The following is a 26062-nucleotide window of genomic DNA, read 5'->3' on the forward strand; positions in this document are numbered from 1 at the left end:
ATTTACTTGGAGGAAATGAGCCAGCCAGCTTTACTGTTATAACTAAGTTATGTTTTATTTTGGTAATGTGTATCTTTTATGATTTATAGAAATTTGTAAGTTGTATGGATTACTATTTAATTTAGAGTAGTTTCTGGTGAACATGTGCAGTCATATTGTCTGCAAAATTTCTTAAGGAAGTTTGTTTTTTTTTTTATGATTTTTACAAATCACTTGGGGAGGGATACTAATTACTTCAAATTTTTAACAATTTCTATGTTCAGTTGCTGGAATTTGCCTTTTCCTTCTTCCCCTTGCATGAAATAATTCTTAGGAGTAGATTCCTTTTTCCAGGACTGTGAAACTCTAATTCCTCTGGGTTATTGTCTTTAGTAATGCACTGTCTTATCTACGTTGGAAGCAAGCAATGCACTATTAGCAATGCACCACTTACCACTATAGTTCTCTCTAACCCTGAAGACTTTTTTTCACCAGTAGTTATTAATAGTTATTAACAGAGTTCTGTCTCAGTGGAGAGGCAGCATGCTGTAGGGTGAGTGATAGGTATTTATAAGGAATAAATACTTAAGAGGGGGTGGGAGGGAATAGTATATTAGTGAAGGAGAGCAGGTAAATTGCTGCACAGAGAGGGGACTACAATGAACAATACTAATGAGCACACAAGGCTTTAGGCATTTGCATTCCCAGCAGTGTTTTGTGGAGATGGCCTCTTCAGCATTACTTGTCTTTTTACTTCTTGTCCCCTGCTAATTCGTTCTTGTCATTGTGAGAGCTTTTAACATAAAAGTAACGATTTTTAGTAATTCATTCTGGGCTTTGTGACAGCATTAACAGGAAAATGGGGACTTTCTTCCTCCTGAAGTATGCCAAAAAAAGGCTTTTTTCAAGATTGGGGATGATCTCTAATATGGCTTGATGATACATGCCTATATGAGTATTCTCTTTATTCTTAGGCATTAAAGATATTTACTTAAACTAGGATGGTAGATATTTTTTGGATCTGTTGTTTTGATTCAGAATAGTGATTTCAAGTTTGTTTTTTGTTTTGGAGTTGGATTTGTGGGTATAAAAGAGGAAGACTCTAGTCTGTATTGGCCCACCAAATTTCTGTGATTTCTCATGAAAGAAAATAATCTAGTTAAGATGTGTAATTAATTGAGGCTGAAGAACTGCAGTTCTGTTTTAGGTTTTTTGTGTGTGTGTTTTGTGGTTTTGCGTGTTTGGTTTGGTTTTTGGTTTGGTTTTTTGTTTGTTACAGGCGGAATTTTAAAGTATTATCAGCTGATATTTTATCAAGGTCAAGCAAAGAAAGATCTCTTGTATTTAGTAAATGAGGAATAGAAAACTGAATTTCATATCCCAGTTTCCTTGGGCTGGTCTTGTCTAAAGATGGGAACTATCAGGCTATAAGAAGGATGGGATGAGGTGCTTGACATAGTATGCTGCATGTGTATTTAAGCAAACACTTAAGGTACAGCTCCCTGTTTAATTGTTTACTTGATTGCTTCCAGTCACCATCACACAGTATTTGTGTTCTTAGAGCTTGAAACTTGTATGAATGTTGGTTAATGCTCACTGAGGTAACCCATTTGATTTGGTGTATATGTGGGCATACTCCTAACAGGTAGAGTTCTACGGTCAAGGGATAAAAAAAACAAACCAACCCAAATAAAACCTCTTGACATTCTTTTCTAAGCAGTGTAATAAATTTTCAATTTTTCAAATCACCTTTATGGATTTAGGCACTCAAATGCCATTAGAATGCTCTAGGTCTTAGTGCCTTTTATTGCCTAAATCTGTAAATGGATGATCTCAGGATAGGCCGGCAAGCGTATTTATTTTTATTTCTAGTTCTGTTAATGTAATGACAAAGGTACAGACAATGGTGACAATGACTTTAATTGCTAGGAACATGCTTGTATAGGGTCTGCTGCATTTTTGATACTAAGTGCACACTGAGACCTTTAGAGAAGGCTCTACATGTACTACACAAAACATTCAGTGTGTAAAATATGTATAGAATGGCAGCTTGAATGGGTGTTATCTAGTATATTTAGCTTATGTCATTAGAAGAAAAGAGTGTTAAATAAATGCTGTGGCTTTTTTTCAGTTTCAGAGTGCTTTAGACTGTCATGTGGATAAAAGTCCTTGATTTTTTTTTTAAATAATTTTTTTGTAGCTGATTCAAACCCCATCTTCTCTGCTGTGTTTTTCAAAGTAACTTAGGAATTCTTGTTTGCTTCAACATTTTATCCTATGCTATCAATTTATGTCCAGTTAAGATGTTCTTCCATTTACAAGGTTTTAATAGTTCAGCATTTGTGCAGAATTCAGTCTCTGTTCATATAAATAATACAAGGTGAAAGCTCCAGGAGCTGGGCTTTAACCTGATCCCCTGTGCCTTTCTTCATCAGTTAACAGATGACTTTCTGGAGATTTACAAGTACAAACATTGAACTTTTTTTCTCTCGTAATGCTGCATGGTCAATTAAGAACTAATACAACAACTAGATGAAAAATGGTCCTGTTTATGCAAGAGAGACTCAGAGGTTTTATTTTTCATTCTTAAAGCTTTATATCCTGACTTACATTTAAGAAGTTTTCATCTTTGGCTCAGATCAAAGTTTTCTGTCTTTTTAAACAGGATTCTGTGTTGAGTGGGCTTCTATAACATTGTTGCTAATTCATCAGCATTTTTAATTGAAAAAAAATTAACAATGGTATGGTGCCTTGTTATTTTTGGAAAGCCTGTTTAATATGCCAAATAATATGCATGGAAAATAAAGCTATGTAACAAAGCAGTTGTGAAATCGTAATGTTGGCTTGTAAGAACAGTTTGGTTGCACTGATTTTTGTGACATCATTTGATTTTTTTATTTTTAACTGACAATTAAATACTAATACTAAAAGAAAAAGAACCCATAACATGTTTACTGTTCAACAGTTAGGCTTTGTGAATCTGTGTTGTCAGGTCAGCTGTTTCTGCGGGGACGTTTTTGCTTTCTGGGTATTCTGAAAAGTGCTTCTTGATCCTTTTAGTGTCGTGGCATTGATTAAATGGCACCAAAACTGGCACTGAACCACCACTTGAGAGAAGAGAAGAAAAAAAATTTGTGATCATTTTGATTAGATTAGATAATGGACTGTTTTCAGGTTTTGGTTTAGTTTCGTTATTTATAACAGTATTTAAACAGCGCTACACAGATTTTAGTCATCAGCACATTCCAGGAACCCCTTGGATTGCCTGTGCCCTGCTGGGTTGTCCCTCCAAGAGAATATCGGGGTGGTTGAAGTTCCCCACGAGACACTTCTTGTCAGTCTCTTTTCTGGAGTTGAAATAAACACCCACGTTAAAGTTAGGATGCAGAAAGGACTTAGATAACTGAAGTGAAACACTGTCTACAACTGCTGTTCTGAAACCTCCATCATCTGTTTCCCAATCCCAGGGAAGCCTAAATGCTGCCAAATAAATTCCCCCCTCCGCTCCCCAGCTTTCTGTGCCCTTTTCCATGCCTGCTACTCTCCCTATTGTCTGTCTCAGACCTACCAGATTGGGTTTCATAAACAAGTCATAATTGTTTTCTTCTAAAATTGGTGTTTTAACTACTTTATGTAAGATTGATCCATAGCCCTTGGAGCAGAAACTTCTCTATTTGCTGAACTTCTATGACTGCTGATACAAATGGCCCTCTCACCACCTTTCTCAATTTTTTCTCTGAAATAAGTTTTCTTGTCTGGTTTTAAAAGAAAGGGCATAAACATCCTGAACACACCTGAAGTCTGTGAACTTCTCGTTCCAGGTGGAAGGAAGTGACTAATTTACCATTACTAAAGTGCCAAGGCATGAAAAAACAGGAGATTTGATTTTTGGCTCGGTTAGGCAGCTTCACACCAAGTAGGCTAATTCTGCATAATTTTCTGCTTAGAATGTTAAAAAAAAATATTATTTCATATTGAGTCATTTTGTCTTTCCTCTGCACTCTGTAGGGGTTATATGTACCTAATAGAAAATCTCAGTTTTTATTCATTTTTATATATATAATGTATTTTTTTAAATACTGTTGAATGCAAGCAGTTGGTGTTTACATATAAACAGGGATATCATTAGAGGACATGGCTTCTCATCACATCACTCTTGAGCTGAAAGAAGAACATTTGGTTCAATGGGACACAATCTTTTCTGAGTGCTGAGCTCTCCCTGAAGCCCAATGGTAAAAGATGGGATTTGGGCTGAAGTATTCTGGAGACCTTTCTCTTGCCTTCTTCAAAGACTTATGCACTAGTTCATTCTTTTTTTTATTAGATTATAATTTTCAAAGTTGATACCGTAACTGCTGGTTTGATGGTAATGTTTCTCAGTGATGATGGTGCGCTGTGTTGGCAGATGGATGCAAATAAAGACTTCCAGGCCTTTCTCCCGTGTTTCCTTCCTAACAGTCATGATACTGAGCTGTTTACCACTGCACTTGTGAAAAATACACTACAGTTGAATCTGTCCTGTGTATCTTGACTACTTATAATTTAATTCTGTTTATAAAATCCCGTAGCTATTCCAGTGTGGTGTTCCCAATGCAGATATGCCAGGTTATAAATATTTGCAGCAACCACGAAACTATAGAATAATTTAAGAGTAGAAATCCTGTGTAATGTGGAGAGGACTGACAATTTGCAGTACAATCTCTTACAAAAAGACTCGTTCATTTTTAATAGACCACTTTTTAGCACTGCTTAGCTTTTTTCCTTAATCAAAACACTGGGGGAGAATTTCCTGTTTATTTAAAGTAAGAATTTAAAAGAAGGGCAGATTAATTATCATAAAAAATTCATTTAAACTGATCTATGTGCCATAATGCCTACTAATTAGTCATATAATGGTATATTAGAAAAATAAAAAGATTGATATTAGGGCTTTACCTGTAGAGGAGGAACAACTGATGCCCGTTAATCAATTTAAACCTCTAACCATGCGTTTAATTCTCAGTCTTTGCATTGGGTACTGGTGAGCAGCTGTGAGCCTCAAGGCCTAGTGGTTCTGTCTAATTAGTCCCACTGAAGGCTTTCAGCCTATTCAGGAAGCCTTAATTTAGGGTTTTGTTTCAAATAGCTCTTTACATAAAGTGGAAAAGTCTGCATGCTGGTTGCCTTTTAGCATTTAGAAACTATGCTGTGCTTATGATACAAACCCAGTAGTTTAGCCTTGAAAACCCTATTGCCAAAAAAAAAAAAAAGGGTGCTTAAAACTGTGGATAGTCCTTTGCAAGGATGAAAACAAACAAAACCTCTAGTTCCTTGTACCTGCCTCTCAAATTGTGTTTGATGGTCTGCCTGAGCTGTAACAGAGAGGGATGTAGCTACTCGAGCAGTGTAAGTTGTGGTGAGATTTATGTTGCATGTTGGCAGTCAAGGTCCCAGCCAACTTCCACTTCTCAGGAGGGACTCAGTAAGTTCTGCACATGGGAGGAAGGAGAGAGGGAGGCAGGGCATGGAGGTGGGAATTAAAAGTAGTCCACTTTGCATTTTCCTCTACAATTTATTACAGCTTAGTGAACAGGTAGCTTCCCTGCATAATGGAAGTACTACCATGATCCTGAGCAGTAGAAGCTGAGATACTTGTACATGAGAAATTTTTTTCTTTATACAAATATAAGTAGCGCTTTTTTTTATCAGCATTTCTACATCCTTGTAAAATACAGTTTAATTTCTTGAAAGGGAAACTCTTATAATCATACCTTAGAGTCTTACAGGCTAGAGAATAGTAGCTTTTCTCAGCTGATGGAGCATTCTTAGTAGAATTCTCTGGATCAAGCTGCCTATTTTTATAGGTAGCTGCTGCTGTTTTTCCAGTTGCTTCTCTGTGCAGAGGTATCTTAACTTGTGAAATAAGCCATGGGCAGAGAAGTAATCTCTTCACTAGAACTACTGCTAAAGTGTTTTGGTTTTTTTTTTGGTTGTGTTTTGTTGTTGTTGTTTTGTTTTGATTTTTTGGTGTTTCTTTTTTTTTAAGATGGATATTATTTCTAGGTGCACAGATTCCTCTAAGGTTTATTAATTCCTGGCAATAACCTATTTTTCTTTGATGGTTGAACCCCCTCCCCTGTCACAGTGATTGCTGCTAGAAGTAATAATAAAAATAATGATTCCTTTTCCCTTGTTTTCAAACAGCTATTCTCCTTAATAATTGTAAAGGCTTCACCATCATTTGCAGTTATATGTGTAAACCACACAAACTTCTGCCTGCTTGCCCACAGTGATGTTGTATTATGCATTATAATCTTCTCAAATCGTACAGTTCTGCTTTTCTAATTTTCACTTGCTGGGTTTTTTATATTTCTTGTGCAGGTCCACAGTGCTCTTGAGGTCTGTGTCTCTTCCCTTGCTTGATTTTGATATTCATCTCTGCTTTTGACTCAGCCTCATGGTTGAGTAGCACCGTGTCTTTCTCTTATGTCTCCTTTCTCCTTCCTTTTTCTATTTTTGACCTCTGAATATTGATCTGTATTTCTCTCTAAGCACTGATCCGTTCACCAAAACTCTTTATAGTAGTAATTAAAAAGCTAGTTGTTAAGCTAGCTATTAAAAAATAATTATAAATTAATTAAAATAATTAAAAATAGATGACTGACTTTTTTGATCAAATATTTGAATATCTAACTTTTTCTCATACTGTTAATAATGTTCTTCATTCCTTAAGTCTTATCAACAAACATAAGCTACTGCCATTTTTGAACTTTTATTTCTATTATAAGCTTCAGTAGGCAGTCGACAGCATTTTTGTTTGTCTGTTAAGTTCTCACACTTAGCATGCTATGTAAGGTATAAACATTGTCTTCATTAATGTTCTGGATATGTCAGAATTCGCTTTTAAGGTTTAAAATTGACTGAGGTGGGCTGCATTCCTCTAGGGATTTGTTACTAATCCTTAAAAAGACCATTTCAAATATTTTGTTTTCTTTAAAGTATAAATGACTTTAGGCAATTATCCTTAAAATTGTGGTTCAGTACTTTGTCTCGAAGCAGTCAAAAACTTGCTGAAAAATGGTGCTATTTAAATATCTTCCTTGAGTGTACCTATCATATAGGACATCTCAAAAGCTTTGTTTTACGTGTTTTAATACATTTCAGTCTGCTGGACACTTAGGCTATTAACCACAGATTTCCTGAAGAATTCAGTATGAATATTCAGGAAAATAATCTGTTAACATTGCTTTTTACTGTTTCTTTTATCAGAACAACTTGATAAGGTGTACTTTTTTCTCCTGTTAATTTTATGTAGAGAGATTTTAAATATAGTTTTAATTCTTTGAGCTTTTTCTTTATTCATAGATTGTGTTGTAGTATAAAATGAGACAGAAACAACTAAAAGCCACGTTGCTGACTGTATTCTATATATATACTTGTAACTGTGTATGTAGTGTAGAATCTTGTATCAAGAAGCCATGCTGTTGAGAAAATTGAGAGGAGGGTTCAGCAATCTTTTAGAGACTGTAAAGTAAAAATGAAAGCCCTTTGTACTTTTCTCAGTTCCATTTACACCCACATGTTTCATTTTGGGGTGGCAAACTGGGAGCTGGGGCAGTCCCTCTCACAGCAGGTCCTGTGGCCTTTCCTTTCACTCTTCCTGTGGATAACATTCAGCTTGTTGGCTGAAGCTCTGAGATCATGGAGAAACTTCAGTGAGCTTCTTGTTTGGGCTTCTCCACTGTGTGAAAGGGTGATGATGTTTCCTACTACAGTCACTTCAAAGTAGCTCTGTATGGGTTTTACTTTGGTTTTGGGATCACAGAAATTTTGCAGTGTGAATTAGTAGAGGAGGAGTTTAGGACTAGAGCTGAGCAATTCCCTGCATGGCTTTGTTTCTTGGCATCTCCCGGAGAGCTTTCCTCGTAACAGGATTCGGAGCTCAAAGTGTGAGGGCTCTGGGTGCATGAGTGTAGGTGATCAAGATGACTTAAGGTTTATGTAGGAGTAAATACACAAGCCTGGTAACTGGAACTTCTCTAGGCCCTGTTTTTAGCCACTGTAAATATGAAAGTTTCACTGTGATTGCATTCAGGTTGTGGTACCATTTTCGATGCAACCAGAACTAAAATCCAGTTGGGAAGGTATAGGAGTGGCAGAGATGTTGGTTGATGTTTTCAGTAATTTTTCACAAGGTTTTCAGCAGCTGTGCTCTGGGAAATCAGACCACAAAATGATAATGGTTATCCATCAGAGAAGAAAACTCAGTGCATGGTAGTCTTCTGGGCACATACTTTCATACATTTAAGGATGTCCTGGGATGTGCCTTTCCATGTGGGATGCCATACACCTGCAGTTGGATTCAATGTTAGCAGTGTAAAGTTATGCTTTATGCAAAGGCATAAGTAGAAAGAGTTGTAAAACAAATGGCCATGTGCAAGATCGCCGATTTTCAGTTTGAGTTTTGAATCCAAGAAACCCTTGAAGAAACAAAAACCAAATCCTCCTGCCCTGGGCACTGGTGAGGCCACACTTGAAATCCTGTGGTCAGTCAAGAAAGACCTTGAGGTGCTGGACTGTGTCCAGGGAAGGGCAATGGAGCTGGGGAAGGGTCTGGAGGGTAAGTCCTATGAGGAGCAGCTGAGGGAGTTGGGAGCGTTTAGCCTGGAGAAAAGGAGGTTCGGGGGGACCTTATTGTTCTCTACAGCTTCCTGAAAGGAGATTGTAGCAAGATTAGGGTTTGCCAGGGGACTGGTGACAGGACAAGAGGACACGGCCTCAGCTGTGCCAGGGGAGGTTCAGGCAGGACATCAGGAGGAATTTCTTCACTGAAAGGGTTATCCAGCTCTGGAATGGGCTGCCCAGGGAGGAGGTGGAGTCACCATCCCTGGAGGTGTTCAGGAATGACAGGGTGTGGCACTCAGTGCTCCCTCTGGTCTGGTTGACAAGGTGGTGATCAGTCAAAGGTTGGATTTGATGATCTCAGAGGTCTTTTCCAACCTAAATGATTCAGTGACTTTCTGGCCTGTTGAGGGACAAGAAATTCAAACACAGTCAAAGGGAAAACAGTAGAGTGTTTCTCAGAGAAAGATTATTTTGATTACATTAATACGTAAAAGTTTATTTTAGGGGAAAGTTGGCTGTTTTGGCCTATCATTGTATTGGTGAAAAGTAACAACAGGAAAATACCTTCGGTCATCATGCAGTGAATATCATGTTGATTGTTACTCAGAGTAACTCAGCAGGAGATATTTATTGCTTTCCCTGAAAGCATGTTACCTTTTATGCTTTTCATGCTCATTTACATAGCTTTATATTTAGAAAAAAGTATGTTTTGGAAAAAAGGGTAGGGAAAGACAGCTTTTAATGAAGGGATTGCTTGATTTAAAATTTTAAAACTTATGAAATCTTTGGATTGATACTGATCTGAACATTTTATGTAACTGTAGACAACTCATTAACTTTTTTTTTTTGTTAATTTGGATTTAAATTTCCATTCTTCCTTATGCAAGTAAAGCATGCCAGTGTTGTGTTACTGCAGTAACAACTTGTAGTTGAAAATGCGTGGCCTTTTTGTGATTGTCCAAACTTAATGTTGTAATAAAAAGTCAAATGGATTTAAATTAAGTGAAAGAAAGCTGGTTTACTCCAGATTTTTTTCACAAGTTTTCTTACAATAAAATACAATAAGGAAACTCAGCTACTTAATAGTGATTCTTTTTATTTTATTGTTCAAAATGTCTAAATTAACGAGCACTGAGTAATTAAAATCAAACTTATTCCTGAACTGACATACCTCTCCTTTAAATACTTCACATTTGGATTTAGGGGTAGTTTTCATATTTCATTCACCGTTGCATCTGAAACAACTTTACAATCATCTTAAAAAGCAGGATTTTGGACAGGTGTTTTGAATTATCGTATTTCTCTTTAAATCAATTTTGGGAACAAGAAAAAATTTACAATATCATTTGTATGAGATGTACCAAAACTGGCACAGGCACAGCCTAGGTATGCTATTGACTGTTTTAATACTGGGCTTGTGTAGTTGCAGAGTTGAGGAACGTTCCTGATACAGCTGAGAAGAGAAAACCCCTGGCCCTGTTGAGAATTGCTGTTTCTCTGGCTCCCCGATAGCCCTGTGGAAATGAGGATCCTCCTTCCCTTTTCTCAGCATCTCAGACATTAGAACATGCAGTTGATCAAGATCAGATTTGGTCTCACACTGAATCTGGAACTGGAAATTAGTTAGAAGTTGGTGTTCCTAAGCATGGTACGAGGTGGAAGCAACCCATCTGAAATCCTATAAAGAGAATGCGTTATATTTATTTTTGTGATTACATGGTTTAAAAAAAAAAAATCCAAACCCCACGTATATCTTTAGGTCTATTTTTATGAATATGATCATCCAAAGGGATATTTTATGTTTTATTTGTTTGTGCATATGGAATAAGCCTTGGAATAAAGTAGCCTACCGTGCTGTAATCATGCCACAAATAGTTGAAAAATTTTACGCTGATTACAGACAAACCTACAGATAAAGTAAAATTTTTGTGTCAGTATGTCTGACATCTGATTTATTAACACATAATACATATAAATAAAATATATAGCATATATATAGCATAAAAATATTAATGTAATAATAGTTTCTGTAATGTATCTACATAATTTTGAGTCCTGGGTATTGTCACTAAACTGGAAGTTCATTTGGTTCCTTCAGTGCAACTAAGACTTTTCCGTTGGTTTTGGTGCAGTTTCACTGTTTTTCTCCTTGTTCTGTTTTCCTGTCCCAAATGGCAAACCAGTGGTTCACAGTCAATGAAGTACCCTTCCTGTCTGGCATAAAACATGATCGAGGACAAAGATCAAAGATAGAACCTGACTGTCTCTTCTTTGATTCCTTATCCTCCATCTCTGCTCAATAGAAAAGCAAGCCCTGGAAATGGCAATTCTTCTGTGACTCACACCAGCCCCTGTCCCCCAACGCTTTCCCATTTCCTCTGTCTGTCTTTTCTTCTCAAGCTGCTGAGAACAGATCAGAGCTGTCAGGCCTGCCTTTGTAGGGGATACAGTCTGCCAGGGAAGAAGGACAGGGCAGCAATGATTGCTCTAAGCTGTCTCAGATCTTACTGCTGTGTCCCAACTCCTCTGTTTAACCTGAGGTTATTTTTGGTATCTTTTCAGCTCTGGTGTCCACAGATTTATCCAATTATCATCAAATCCTATCACTTTAATGTAGTTCAAGTATCTCTTTCTGTAGTGGTCTTGCAATTCTTTTTTTACTTGAGCTCTGCTTAATATTTGCAGCTCTTCCATAATCCTTTGCCCCCTCTTTTCCCTATGTTCTTGACAGCCATTCCAGGGTCTGTGCAGCTCTCACAATGTCTTTGTGTTCCTGCAGTATTTTTCTGACCCCACTGCTTCACTCCTCCTGCAGTTCGGTGTGGTCACTGTCAGCTTGTCACATCACAGAATCATAGAATCAGCTGGGTTGGAAGGGACCTCAGAGATCATTAGGATCAGAGATCCTTGATCCACTACCACCGTGGTTACCAGACCATGGCACTGATGCCACATCCAGTCTCATCTGAAAAACCTCCAGGGACGGAGAATCCACCACTTCCCTGGGCAGCCCATTCCAATGTCTGATTACCCTCTCTGGAAAGAATTTCTTCCTAATATCCAACCTAAACCTCCCCTGGCACAGCTTAAGACCATGCCCTCTTGTCTTGCTGATAGTTACCTGGAGAAGAGACTAACCCCCCCCCTGGCTAAAACCTCCTTTCAGGGAGTTGTGGAGAGTGATGAGGTCTCCCCTGAACCTCCTCTTCTCCAGCTTGAACAACCCCAACTCCCTCAGCCTCTCCTCATAGGACTTGTGCTCCAGTCCTTTCACCAGCCTTGTTGCTCTTCTCTGGACCTGCTCCAGCACCTCAATGTCCTTCCTGAACTGAGGGGCCCAGAACTGGACACACAGTACTTGAGGTGCTCACCAGTGCTGAGTCCAGGGGAAGAATCACTTCCCTGGTCCTGTTGGCCACACTGTTCCTGATCCAGGCCAGGATGCCAAACGTCCAAAGATGAGCTGGCCTTCAGATACATCTCAGCCATTCTCAGACTTGTCATTGTGCAGTTCTTCTCAGTATCATCCCACTGTGGAAAATATCTCCCAGTGTTACTGCAGCCATTTCGAAGACAAAATGAGTAATGAAGTAGGCTTTATTACCATTGTGTTTGTTTTTGTTTTAGAGTATAGTGCTGTTGCTCACTGGGTCGGAGTTGATTTTACATTATTAATGAAAGCACTTCTGTAATTTCATTAATGTTTTCCCTAAGGGAAAATAGTATTCCCAACTTATTCCCACACCATTCCCAGTTTGGTGTGGGATATTGTTTTTTCTATTGAGTTTTGGTTTCAAAAGTCAGTGCTCTAGGTACTGCTGAGACTATTCCAGTACTTGCCAAAGTCAGATGAGATAAATGTCTTACCAGAAAACAGAACTGAGGGAAAGAAAAAATAAAAGTGACCAGTTTCTTACGCTGGGAACATTAACTACTGCCTGAGGTTTTATGTAAATGTCAGCCTCTTACAGAGCGCAATATAAATATTATTATTTTAAATTTATATTCTAGCTAATTTAATGAATAACCAGGTCAGGACTTATTTATGCTAAGTGCTGGACAAACCAGTAGCATGCGTTCATGGAGCAAAGGTTGACTGTAAAGCTACATCTCTTGAAAATAAATGGTTCGTTCAAGAGCAGTTTAGAAGAGATGTATTTAATTTGGGATTAAGAAACTAAAGCATGACTCTTACTGTTGCCACTTTGAGCTTCTTTGTTAAAAGTGATTATTTCAGAGAGCAAGAATCTCTTAGCATCTCCTGGGAAATATGTCTTTAGGTATTAAAACAGAGTCTCAGTGTTAATATCAGTGCAATGCAGTATCTGACAATTTTTTTTTCCCATTCCCACCAGGCAGAGTGTTTTAAATAACTATAAGATAATATACATCTTTCCAGAAGACTTTTTGCTTAGAAATTTATGGCTTTTTTCTGTATGTCCAGATTTACTGCATAATAAGGAACAGAAACAAACCATTTACACCAATATGATATATGATTTTTTTTTTAATTATTTTTCTCCCATGTTTATTTAGCTTATTGCCAATACTCCAGCTAACTCCTGTTCAGTTGACCAGGTCATGAATATTGTGTAAATTGAATGTCTTTAGCTTCCAGTGTTTGGGTAAATCTCTCAGTATAAGAGCCAGGCAAAAGATCAGTCTGGATTTGAGGCATTTTTAGTACAGCTCCCATTTAATCTCTTATTTCAAAGAGACAGACAGACGTGGCTTAAAACTCCAGGCGCTCTGTCATTATTGTAGGGTTTTTTGCAGCCGTAAGTGAACAGTAAATTATTGGTTTCTGACGTCTCCTGATAGTGTGGTAGCTGTGACAGAAATGTAATTCATGGTGTCTTAACCTTGAAGTGTTTTTTGTTGCTGTCTTTTAAAGTGGGAAAAATGTTTTGTGAGTGCCTACAAATTTATTTTAAAAGCTGTGGTCCACATTTTATTTAAGACTTCGTATTTAAAGTGCAACTTGCTTTACCCAAAAATATCCCTTAGTAGAAGAAATAATTAAAAAGAACATCTATTAATAAGTTCGTCTCTCATTAGGGTCAGAACAGTAGCAATTAAAGGAGAGAAACAAAAGGATTCCTTCACATGATGATGTAAAGGGAAATAAGAACAACTTCTTTTTCAGGGAACATCACAGTGGTTTCATGGTGGGACTGATCAGTTAAGTGTTCAGGGCTTTTCAGTTACATCTTGCTCACCTGTTTTCCAGTGTGTGCTCAGAAAAAGATATGGGGCATTTACTATTCCTTGGAAACATGTAGGGAAATTGCACCTTCTCCTGATCCAAGGTGAGAGCCTTGCTTGTCACATTTTATGGTATCTATTGAAAAGAACTGGACCTGTTCCCAGATCAGTATTTGGAACCATTAAACATATCTTGAAATGCATTTCAATAAACCTGTAGTCCCGTGTGGGCATTAATCAACTGATGTGACAGTGCTGGTACGTTCCAACTATTCATTTTTTCCTTAGTGTACAAATACTCGCTGGTGAATGGTTGAGTTCATAAAGGTGGCATCCTTTTGAAGTAATTATAGAAATGTTCACAGTTGTGACTGGGTAAAGTAATGGCAGGATTTAGGTAAAAAGTGTAACTTTGTTTTTATAGAATATATGTTCAATGCTCAGCTGTTAGAGAGGAGCAGCTGTTGTAAATAAAACTCTCTCAAACACCTACTTCCTGAGTCCAAAGTGACACAGTGATCCATGTCATTCTCCAATCAGCGTTCCAGAAATATCAGTTAAATGCAGTTTTTACTCTTTTGTTTTAAGTCAGAGTAGAATTAAACAATGACATTTTTGTTCTGACACGATTGACTATTCTGAGAAAATCTAAATAGGCACAGCATTACTGTCTTTATTAATTGCTTCATGTCTTTGGTTACGAAGGGAAGACTGCAACATCTGCAATGGAAATATCAAAATAGTTGTTTCTTAATATGCAGTATTCTTCTAGGCTACAAAACTCAGGAAATCAGATGTTTAGTGAAGCTGCTCAAGGGTAGTATACAAAGATATATTATTAAAAACATGGAGAAATTGAGAGAAAGAAAATCAATGGGACAAAATCTCTGTGGATCTTCCTCGTTCTATTGTTTTTCCTTGCAAATTATTTGTTGTCTGTGCAACCAGGCAAACCCAGTAGGTTAGGTTAGCTGCAGGTATTGAAGCAGAAAAGCCACTTTCAGAAAAATACTTTGATTTTTCCTTTAATTATTTTTCCCCTGTAGCATAATGTGATATTATTTTGTAGTGTGTGCTTGAAATAGTATTGAAAGTCTGCTTGGGTTTGGGTCTTCCATGTTCAAAAAGGATAAACTCAAAGTAGAATTTAAAGCAAGGAAAAGGTGAGCGAATCTTACGGGGGAGAAAACCAGATGAAATTGGTTTGTTGACTTCTAACAGCAACAAGAACACAGAATCCAAGAGGATGGTAAAAAAGGAAAAGGTTGCAATCTCCATGTCAAAGAGATAAAATTCCAAGAAGTGCTCGGAGAAATCTGAACTACAGGGCAGTTGAAGCCAGAAAGAATGAGGTGTTTATGATTTAGGGTACATTTAACCTGAGGATTAGAAAAAGATTTCTAACCACTAAAGCAAGAGAGTTATGGGACATCTTTCCAGTCGACATACTCAAACGCAAAAATATTCCCCCCCACTTGCTGAAAAGTTTCTGAAAGCAGTTAATGGTGGAAACGCTGGGGAATTGGGAAAGTTCTTATGTGCTATTGTTTGCAAGGATCACCAAACACTACTTTTAAACCTGTGGTTTTGTTTGTTAACATTTTACTAATAACTTTGGCAGCAATTAAGCCAGTTACTCAGATCTTACATAGCCTTTCAATACTAAGAGGGGGAAAAAAAAAAAGGAGGGATCTTGTGCTCTGAAAGTCAGGGTTAAATGCTATATCTGTGAAATGGAAAAGAAATGGAGCCAGGAGTGTACAGGCTTTTTGGAATTTGGCTAAAGACACAGTCTGTCATGGAGTATTTTATAAGCATTGTGATAAATTACAATTTAGTTATATAGATCTTGAAAAATGAGGTTTTCCATATCCATCTGTGCTCAGGTTTAGATCGACTGTAGATATGGTTTTGATTTTTAACTGCCTTAGGCTGCATGGATCAAATTTGAGGCAGTTTGTTGCAATAGCACACAACTTTTTTGTTTTCCCTCTAAAGGAAGAAAGTGTTTGTACACAAGGGGTGCACAGTGCTTGAACCCTTAATATCAGTAGCTTTTGCATGAACTCATTCCCTACTGGTTTTTCAATAAGTTGTGTTTGTATGTGCTACCAACAGGAAGTTTTAAGGAGGGGACAAAGGCAAATCTTGCCTCTATGAATTTGTTATTCATCTAATGTAAGTTTTCTTTGAACCTGCACATCTGTTTGTGTCAGTGTCTGAATTCTTGTAAAAATTGTTGTGACACAGTCCAAGAAACTGGAAACATGACTTCATGTAATTGTTCTTTAAAGTAGCAGCATGAAATAATTAGTATGGCATACTTTAATTGGTGGCATCCTATTGACTTTTTATGAAAGACTTGAATTATAATAAAAGCAAAGAACACAAGTTGGTTAGTTCCTCTAACCCAGTGCTGTCATCTTTGAGGGAGAGAAAAAGCAGCTCTGTTGTATATTTAGTGGCAGATCCAGCATGTAATAGGTGTTCTGCTTCTATTTTTTTTATCAAATATCCTCTTGGGAAGGATTTTTGACAGGAAAATTACAGGATTGGTGCCCACTCTAAGATTTATGTTGATAATTGAAGCTGCTTCTTCTCAATAAAATGAAAATGCAGCTTAAATGACTAGCTGAAAGAAAAGAAAGATTTTAAAAAAGAGAAAAAGCGTAGATGTGTAGAAAGATTATAACTTGGTTGTCAAGGCCATTATACCCTTCAGGCAGTTGTCAGTAAATCTGTGTTTAATGCTGACTAGGTGCCAGTCAACTAATCATACAACTTTTGTCCCTTTCTGCTTTAAGCAGTTTTATGTAATTTGCTAGAGAAATGGTACTTTATAAATTGCTAGGATTAAAAAAAAATAAAAAATTAATGTACCTTTCTGTTATTTATCTCCTCCAATGTTAGCCAGCAAAGATAAAATGTATATGAGCATTTCTGGACCATCCTGAAGGAATTTCTCCTCCCCCCCTGCCCCTTTATGGTTTTGAGTCTCAGTTTTCAACGAAGTTTAGAGGTCAGTCTTTATACTTTCAGTCTGTACAGTACTTGAAGTTAGTGTAAAGCCACTTAAATGTCACTGTGGAAAACGTGCATACAATATATCTGAAAATGGTATTTCATTTATTTGTGGTCTGGGCCAGGCTGACAGAAACAATAGGAGGTTTGTACTATGCTGTGTGCTGGTTGGCCAGCATTGTCTGTGAAAATGCAAACACCGTACATACTAGCATATGTGAAAACTTTGTTTTTTTTAAAACAGTTCTTAACTCCCTTTAAACATCTTACATGGAAATTGGCTTTTTATGTTTCCAGAGTGACTTAGAGGGATTGATTTTTAGCTCTGTAATCCTTTCTTTCTGTGCCTTTCCTTGTGAGGTACATAGGAAGTGAGTAGAAATATAAACAAAATAAGCTTTTTAATCCCTGTCAAGGCATTTTTACCTTGGAAAGAGATCTAAAATTGGTCAGCCCAGTTGTGAGGGCAGAAATACTGAATGAAGGGCTTTTCACAGAAGCTGTGTTAGAGTTCAGGATGAGTAGACAAAAATGCAATTTGCAGTGGCTGTGATGTGTTCTGAGGGCACATGGAAGTACATCAGAGGTTTCTTTAGGTGCTGCAACATACCAGTGCTGATTTGCACCATTTTCTTCTTTCTCTGGATTTGGCCTGTGCCCTAACTCTTGGCTTTAGAGTGATGTGCAGGGTTGTGTTGTGCAGGTGTGTGTAGCCAGCAAAAGGGTTCATGATCTTCCTGGCTTCTGTTCCATCTACCCATATCTTGGTTTCCATGTCTCAGGCACGTTGGAGGTAAAAGCAATTGTAAAATGTAATTACTTGTTTGCTTTAGGTACCAAAAAAATCTTGCAATACAGTACTACAAATGTTTCCTAAAGATTAGGTTTATTGCTGTTTGAGTTAGCTTTACAGGACCATTATTGATCATTACATATAAACTATCTTCTTTTACTGTGTACAAAATGCCAACATATTTCAGTGTAGTCAAGCTATGCTACCAGAGATTTGTGAATGGGTGGTTAGTGCTAGCTGATTAGTGTAACATTTAATTTGCATTGATTATCTTGAGGTGAAGAAAATAGGAAATAAAATTTGTGTATTTGAGAATATTTTTATTTTATATATCTAGAAACGTGTGTGTGTGTGTATATATATTACATGCACATATTTAGCATATATTGAAAACAGAAGTCCCTGGGACTCCCTTTTTCCTGTTTCCATATCAATTTATGGTCTATTAGCCTGCAAAGAATAGATCTTGCATTTCTTTTTGGTGCTTCACAGCTGTTCAAACCTCATGTTATTAATGTTAATAAAGAATCTTGGCATCCAAGATTTTAATAATCAGGATTTAGTGACCCAAGAGACTTAATTGTATCCATGGCAAAGTTGTGCTTCAAGAAAGAGAGAAATAAGGGAAACAGTAATTTGAATTTGAGTTTAACAGTTAAAAACTCTGAAATTTTGATACCTCTTTATTCCCAATTTGGAATTCCTGGGCACCGAGTTGCTTGTCATATACTTCTGTGGTATGTATCTATCCAGACAATTATAGAGTTTTTTTTCATGCCAGTTTTTATCAGCTTGCATTTTGAATTAGTTTAAAATTGAATGCTTTTCTAGAAGAGTATCTTGTTTGCTTGTAACTTTTCTTTTATCCTGGATACTCTTGTCTCACATTGGATCAATTTTCTAGATTGGAGACAATAACAGTTTTATAATGTAAAGTGTTTCTCTGATTTACCCTGAGGCATAAGAAGCACTCAGGCGCTCCGTGCATTTGTACCTCTTATGGTGCTGCTTAACAAGGGACTAAAAAGAGACAACAGGACAAGCAAAATAAAGCAACTTTGCGGGTGCTGGAAATGGTAGAGTTACTCTGTAGGCATTGCATGAATTAATGGACTTTCCAGAAGGTCGAATGAGGTTGAATATGACTTCAGGTTATGGATTAGAGCACTACCAGTTTTGCTGGTCGAGGTGGTCTGATGTCTGTCGAGTATCTGTGGGACTAGTTTTTCGTAATTCTAGATATGCATATGCATGGCTGTGTAAAGCTGTATACATGAATAAATAAATAAACAAATTGATATGATTTAGGAATATGGCAGTTTACTTCACTAATATAGGTCCCCTGTTGAAAAATGCTTTTGGATGTATTCACCTGGGAGAACCTCGTGCACGATGAAGTGCGTTAAGGTTTTCTTTTGTTCGCTTCAGGATGTTAATAGCTGTTCGTAATAAATGCTGCTCTACGAGGTGAAGTAGTTGTTTTGCAAAAGTACCGTGAGTGTAGCTGGCAACAACTTCCTAAGAAAACTCTGCTTTTTTTTTTTTTTTTGTTTGTTTGTCTCGCAGGTTCCCGTCTTCGACAAGAGGATTTCCCGCCTCGAATCGTCGAACATCCTTCCGATCTCATCGTTTCCAAAGGAGAACCGGCAACTTTAAACTGCAAAGCGGAGGGCAGGCCCACCCCCACCATCGAGTGGTACAAGGGGGGTGAGAGAGTGGAGACGGACAAGGATGACCCGCGCTCCCACCGCATGCTGCTGCCCAGCGGCTCTTTATTCTTCCTGCGCATCGTCCACGGGCGCAAGAGCCGGCCGGACGAAGGGGTCTATGTGTGTGTGGCAAGGAATTACCTCGGGGAAGCTGTAAGTCATAATGCATCGCTGGAGGTGGCAAGTAAGTACTTCTTTTTTTTTTTTTTTCTCCCCCTCTCCCCGCTCTTTGGTAACAGCCGCTCGCTTTGATGTTACTTGAAGATAAAAATAAGTGTGAGCTGCCTCTGAGGCAGCGACTTAAAAGCAATGAAGGAATTACACGGTTAATTATTATTTGTACAGAGGTAGGAAAGTGGAAAAAGAGTCAGAAGATGTATCATATCACTGTAGAAATTCAGACGGTTTTGTGCGTTCTCACAACTTTTATGCTTCCACGCAGTTCTGATTGCTTAATTCGTATACTTAATTTCAATTTATAGATGTTTTTTCCTCTCCAGATAACCATGCAAACTGTAATGTGTAATAGGAGGCAGGATAGCCTGGATTTTGTCTAAAAGGGTATGTTTGGAATTTTTCTGGCACAAATAACCACTAGAAAGAAGGATGGCAGATTTAGAAACACAAAATGATTTTTTTTTTCTCTAAAAGACCTGGCCCACAAATTATCTCTCTAGTTTTAAGTATTTGGCCAGCGGAAGGTGCAGTCAAGTATCTTCACATCACTTTGTAATGCTTATCTCTTCCTGTATACCCTTTAAACTCTACTTTTTTTTTTGAGGAAGAGAGTGTGCATTTAAGTGTTTTAGGCATTCGTATGGAGTGCCAAGTGTAGGTCAAAAAATATCAGTTTTGGGGTACTAAAGTATGAGAGGAAGCCTCACAATTCAAAGTTAGGTATCTATTTTTAAGTTGCTTTGATAGGCCTCCTTTGTAATGTGTAGCAATTCATCTGGTGACATGTTGAAGAGCTAGCACAGACCTGGGTGAGTCACTCTGAAAACACTGATCTCTGCTGACTAAATGAATCATGTTGCTATCTAGCTCTGATGAGGCTCCTATCTTTTAGATAAGTGCCACTGTCTGTGTATAACTTTAGAAGAAGGACTAGATTTTCATAATTATGACATGAGGTAAAGGAAATAAACTATAAATTTGTGTGTGAGCCCTTTTCCTAGTGTTGCTCACATTCAAGACAAACCCCAAGGACTTTCATAATTATACCACAAGGATCTCAAGCTTCCCCTGTAGTAGAGTAGATACATATGATTAAGATCTATGACCATGCTGTTTCCTTGTTAACCACTTTTAGCGATAAAAGTAATCAGTGTCTGGGTAGCTGGAAGTATGCTTGTCCAGTAAATGTATAACCTGTTTAAATCAGGTGCTGATTGGTTACTTCCAAACATTATATCTGGTATCTTGGAGGTGTAATTTTAAGTGGGCATTAACGTCTATGAGATTTTGATTTTTATCTAATGCTGTTGTTTCATTTGTCACACTTCTCGTTGATTCTTAAAATGAGTTTTAATGCTCCGTGCTTGTTCCATGGTCTTTTGGTTTGGGATGTACCTTGAAGTAATGTTTGAAATGCATGTAGTCTGTCTATGTCTTCCACAACTTTTCATCAGAACCCAGAAACCTGAGGTGGACTTCAGTGGTTGGTGCACTGTGGCATCAATGAACTGGTACATAGTTGTTAAACGTGTTTGTCACCCCTATCTCAAGTCATCTTCATGTGATTATAATAGGGAGTCTGACAGGGTCTGAATGCAAAATATTGATATCACCACAAATTTTTTTAAGAGCTGCTGCCAACACTCAAGACCAAAAAAAAAAAAAGAATTCCTCTTAAAAGCATTTAAACATACACCAGTTAACAATAATGTAGCATTAAATTGTTAAGCCATCTCAAAATGGATCTCACGAGCCCTTGTATCGAGGGCTAGTGTCAGAAAATAACCACCAAGAATGCTGTAAGGGCAAGAAAAAAAATCACACTCTATATTTGGAAATAAAATTTGTAGTTATAATGGTATGCAGTTTTAATTGTATACCTGGAGATCATAGACAAAGAATTTTAACAGAAAAGGTTAGTATTTTGGTAAAAGAGATAGTGATGTGACAGTGCAAAAGCACCAAACCACTTTAAATAGCACAGAAGAGGTGAGGAACAAGGAAGGAGTTGAAGGCTGGTGGAATAAATTTGCATTAAATTAAAAAGCTCTGCACTGTAGCTGTAATGCTCTCATCATTATGAACTGTAGCTGCATTCACAGCGGATTGCTGCAAATCAGCAAACTGTTTTGATTAACTTGGATTAACTTCTCAGTACACCTGGGCTGAGCAGCACAGCATTTACATTTGTATACATGTAGTCATCCACAATTGCTGTTTTAGAAATCCTTCTGTTATAGTTTAATTTTTGTGTGTTTACAGGGGAAAATTGCCTTTATTTGGTTTCTACTTTCCATGAAGTGCAGAAGATCATTCAGAGTACTCGTTTATATGCTTTGATGCTGCAGTTTTGACCAAAACCCTTCTGTGAAACATAGGAAGTAGCAACATGTTTTGCACTGTAGCTGTTGAATCTCACTGGAAGAGGCAGCTCCTGTCTGCACCAGTTTGTTTGATAATGTGATAGGGAATTTACCACTTCTCTTCCATCTCCTCATTTAGTAACACCTTCAATTAGATGAAGTTCCTTCACTGTTCATTGGATGTTGTAGACTTGGCTTCAGATTCAGTTTAATACTAAAAGTAAATTTTCAGGCCTGTTAGTCCTCCATGCAGTTCATTTTTATATATTTTTTAAAGAGTTCCGGTGCTCATCTTTGAGATAGTCCACAAAGAGAATTTGTTACCTATGTAATAAGGTGGACATCTTCCTTAAGTACATTGTGCATAGATTCCACAGTTGCAAAGGAGGAAAATGTAGTGGGGTTTCAAAAGTATGTTGTGTTAGAAGCTGTTTTATCTTTTTTTAATACCTATGTATTTTGAAGGGCTTTTACAACAGATTTGATTGCTGCAAGGGGGGAGAGACTAAAATCATAAATCACAGAATTGCAGATAGTTTTCCCTCTGCTTTGTCACCTTCTAGTCCTTGACCTCTCTTTGGTGACTTGACTCACATTTGCATGTCGTTTACTCCAAAGGATGCTGCTTTTTCTCCCATTGATATGTATTTCAGTAATGATAGTGTTAGTCTTTAGTTAATACCTTTGAACACGACCTAAATACAATTTATTATCAGCAAATTGAATTAAGTAAGTCTCTTGTTCCATCTTTGCCTTTTGTATCCCATCCAAAATGTTTGAAGATGCCATGTGTCTACTCATAGCATTGGGGATTTGTTACATCTTTTCCATAATGTTATTTTATTTGATATAAAAATATTTGTGCAGCTGTATTTCCTTAAGTTTCTGGGGTTATTTCTTTGAAACCATGCCCCATCCCCAAAAAACCCTTAAAAACAAGATGATCCTTTGGCTGGTGAAGAGTGGTATATTAAATCAACAAAACATATACTTGAACCCCCACTGACTATATTCTGTCTGATTATGTTTCAGGGACTGTAACTTTCCCTAATCAAATAACTAGCCACTTGATATTTCAGGAATTAAAATGTTTCAGGCACTTTAGAGACTGGTAAAACTATTCTCTGTTACGCAGTCCTGTGGAAAGAAGCTTTGTAATTTAAAATTACATGACATTTTCTCTGTAATTCAGATCTGTAGGATCTTCATAAGTGGGAAGGAGATAAATTTGCATAAGCAGGAACTCAGCAGAAAGGTGAATTACAAGTCAGTGAAATGAGAGATGTAACTCCCGTTTAATTGGGGGATTTATTTATTTAATTTTCTTGTTGACTGATTTAATCTATGCTTGAAATGCCATTCCCACAAAATTTTTGAAATGGAGACTCTCTGTGTGTGTTCAAAGTTAGTTTGCAGACAAATGAAGTTTGGGTAGTGCAGCCCAGAAGGGTGTGTGATGGGATCATCAGATAACGGGGCTGTAGTCATCCTCCAGGCTGAGGCTGCTACAAGTCCATTTCCCTCCCTCTCCCTGACTTCCTGAACTCAGCCTTTTGATCACGGGAGACCTACTTAAATCAGCTCCATGTTTTGTTTCTGAGGAATGTAACTGGTTTTGGATTACTGCCTACCAGTGACACGTTCCCCAGTGGTGAAAGGTCCTGAAGAACGTGAAAAGGGCATGTCCTTGTCAAAACGAAACTGGGTAATTCTCTCTATAAATGTCAGCTTTTACAGGTGGGAGAAGAAAGTGGAACCATGCTTTTATCCTCAGAGTAAAGGCTGAAGACTGTTTTGGCTATCACATAAACATTTGGAAAACAAAGTCATTTTTCTGAGTAGAGCAATAAAAGCAGTTTTGAAAAAGTGCATTAGCAGACTGGAAGGTGGCTGCAGCTGCTTCATACATTTGAATCTCTCAGGCTTGTCTGATAAATGGATACACCCAGTTAAGAACAAATTCAGTTACTGCTGTGTGATAGTTTGATTCAATTGCTTTTTCTTTTTTTTTTTTTTTCCTTTTTTTTTCTTCCAATTACTCCTTTTTGAGGAAAATTGTGTCTCTGGATCTTGTGGGTGTCTGTTATGTAGGACAGACAGTTTGTAGGAGCCTGTTCATGTCCAGAGCGGCAACAATAGCTGCAGGGGTATATTCATCTTCCTTTCTCTACGCTGCAGATTTTCGGGACATTAGGAAAAAGTCAAATACAAATGAAGCTGGTTGTGTTTGGTAGTCAGTGACTTGGCAAATCTTTATTTCAAATAATATTTCTCTGAGGCAAACCTATTTCTCTTTTGCCACCAAAGTTCTAGGGTAACTTTTAAAAGGAGTGCTGTTGCTAATGCATTTTGAAACCTACCATTTATCAATGATAGGTTTACCTTGAACCTGACTCTTTCAATGCTTGTTGCAGCTGCATAGTAAGTCTGGATTACTAGAAACTGCCTCTGAAGCGTATTTTACCAAAAATGTAACATCATTTAGGAAAAATTTCTTTGCAGTTAGGTCAAAGTTGCATGCAGATGTACTCCTTTTTATAATGTAGGTATCTCTGCTTAAGGAAAACATGAACAACTGTTTTAGCTACTTCACAAGTTTGTGTATATTACTTGCTCAGTCATTACAGTCAGTTGAAGAACACTGAGAGTTTGAATGCCCCCCTGCCTAATTTTTGAAGATGCATAGCGTCTTATTTTACTCTTTAGATTTTCTGTTTGCCTTACTGACTGAGTTTGTGCTGGAGAACTGAAGTAATTTGTTACTACTACCAGAAAATCCCACTAAATGCTGCTGCTAGGAGAGCTGGTTGTCCTAATGAGACTTCAGAGTGAATGAGAAAATGCGGAGAAACTAAAAACTGATTTCTTTGAAACCTACTCTCATGTTTTAGCATATGTGTGTATGTGCACACTCAGATGCTCTCCCTCTTAAGCACAGTAGTATTGATTACCAAAGATATGAAATCTGAAGTTCCTCACTGAATTAGACTCTTCCCTTTTCTTTCCCCTCACCCTTTGCCTTGTCATAGTGAGTTTGCAGAGAAGGGTTATATTTATGACCAGGGAATTTGGCATGATTCTTTCCCATGGAGCATTGTCATCGTTGTAACAGAATCTTCAGATTTCAGAATTTTCAGTTACTAGAGACTGTTCTAGCTCTACAAATGCTTTTTTTGCGGTTTTAAAATTATTTAAAAGGTATAAAAATGGCATACGGTCAGTGTAGGTGTTTTATGGTTAAAAACACTTCCAGTTCCTTTGAATTACAAGGAATAGATTCAGCCATCCTGTGGAGAGAGTTGTTTCATCAGCCTCGTTACTTATTGTTGATAAAATGAAATATCCCCTGTTGTTCTGAAATTCCTCTGGCAGATGAAGAAAAGGTTGCTGTAGAATTTGAAGATCAGTGATGACTTTCCTGTACTTCATTTTCCTGTGTTATGCAGAATATGAGCTGCTCAATTATTTGCAAAATTGTTTCTCACTTTCCATTAATTTTAGGCAAGATATGGTCTCTCTGAGTTATTGTTTGTGTTATTAGCTGCAAGATATGCAATACTGTTAAAATTCAAATGACTTGATCTGTATAAATGTTCTGTGTTTTAAATTACACCTTATGTGCAATCACTGGCATGTTAAGAGAATGGGGCAAACAACAAGTTACTCCCTTCTTCAGTTGCATGACAATGAATAAAACATTTTGGATGCATATCAAAATTTCCATCGTTTGAGGCACCCATGTGTATGGCAAACATATGCTGTTTATGTTGCTTACAATTTTATTTGGCAAAGTCTCACGAAAGTGAGGGCTTTGTTTCAAGTATGTGGTTGGTGTTAAGGTATCACAAAAGGTCTTTCTTTTTGAGTCTTTTGCCTGCACTCATGAAATAAATGAATAAAGTAAGGAATGTGCCTTATCAGAGTTACTGGCTGTTCATACTGTAGAAAGGGTTACAAGGTTAATTTATGCATTCATGCATCATTTATGCAATGGTGTACAGATTTAAAACACAAAAAAATCCCTACAGATAACCAAAACACCGAGGCTTGACTGGAAATGCCATAATTAAATATGATTCTGCCTGGCAGTTTGGTATGGCAGAACTTCATTTTGCAGTGATGTCTAAGTCTGTTGTTAAAGGAAATTTGCATGTGTATTATCTAAAATGCAACTTGTATGTATTTGGGAATATATAGGATTAGTTCTTAAA

General features: G+C 37.4%; 1 protein-coding gene across 7 annotated transcripts in view; it reads left to right on the top strand.

Moving 5' to 3' along the window:
* The window catches only part of ROBO1 (roundabout guidance receptor 1), a 713456-nt gene that overhangs the window by 435861 nt on the left and 251533 nt on the right, over window positions 1-26062 (top strand). For all 7 annotated transcript variants that reach the window (XM_027692614.1, XM_027692617.1, XM_027692616.1 and 4 more), the window contains one exon: window positions 19169-19495. In XM_027692614.1, the coding sequence (XP_027548415.1) occupies window positions 19169-19495 (327 nt within the window). The remainder of the gene's footprint in view (window positions 1-19168; window positions 19496-26062) is intronic.

The sequence above is a fragment of the Neopelma chrysocephalum genome, unplaced genomic scaffold (genome assembly GCF_003984885.1).
Source record: "Neopelma chrysocephalum unplaced genomic scaffold, ASM398488v2 Primary Assembly neopelma1_87, whole genome shotgun sequence".
Taxonomy (NCBI): Eukaryota; Metazoa; Chordata; class Aves; order Passeriformes; family Pipridae; genus Neopelma; species Neopelma chrysocephalum.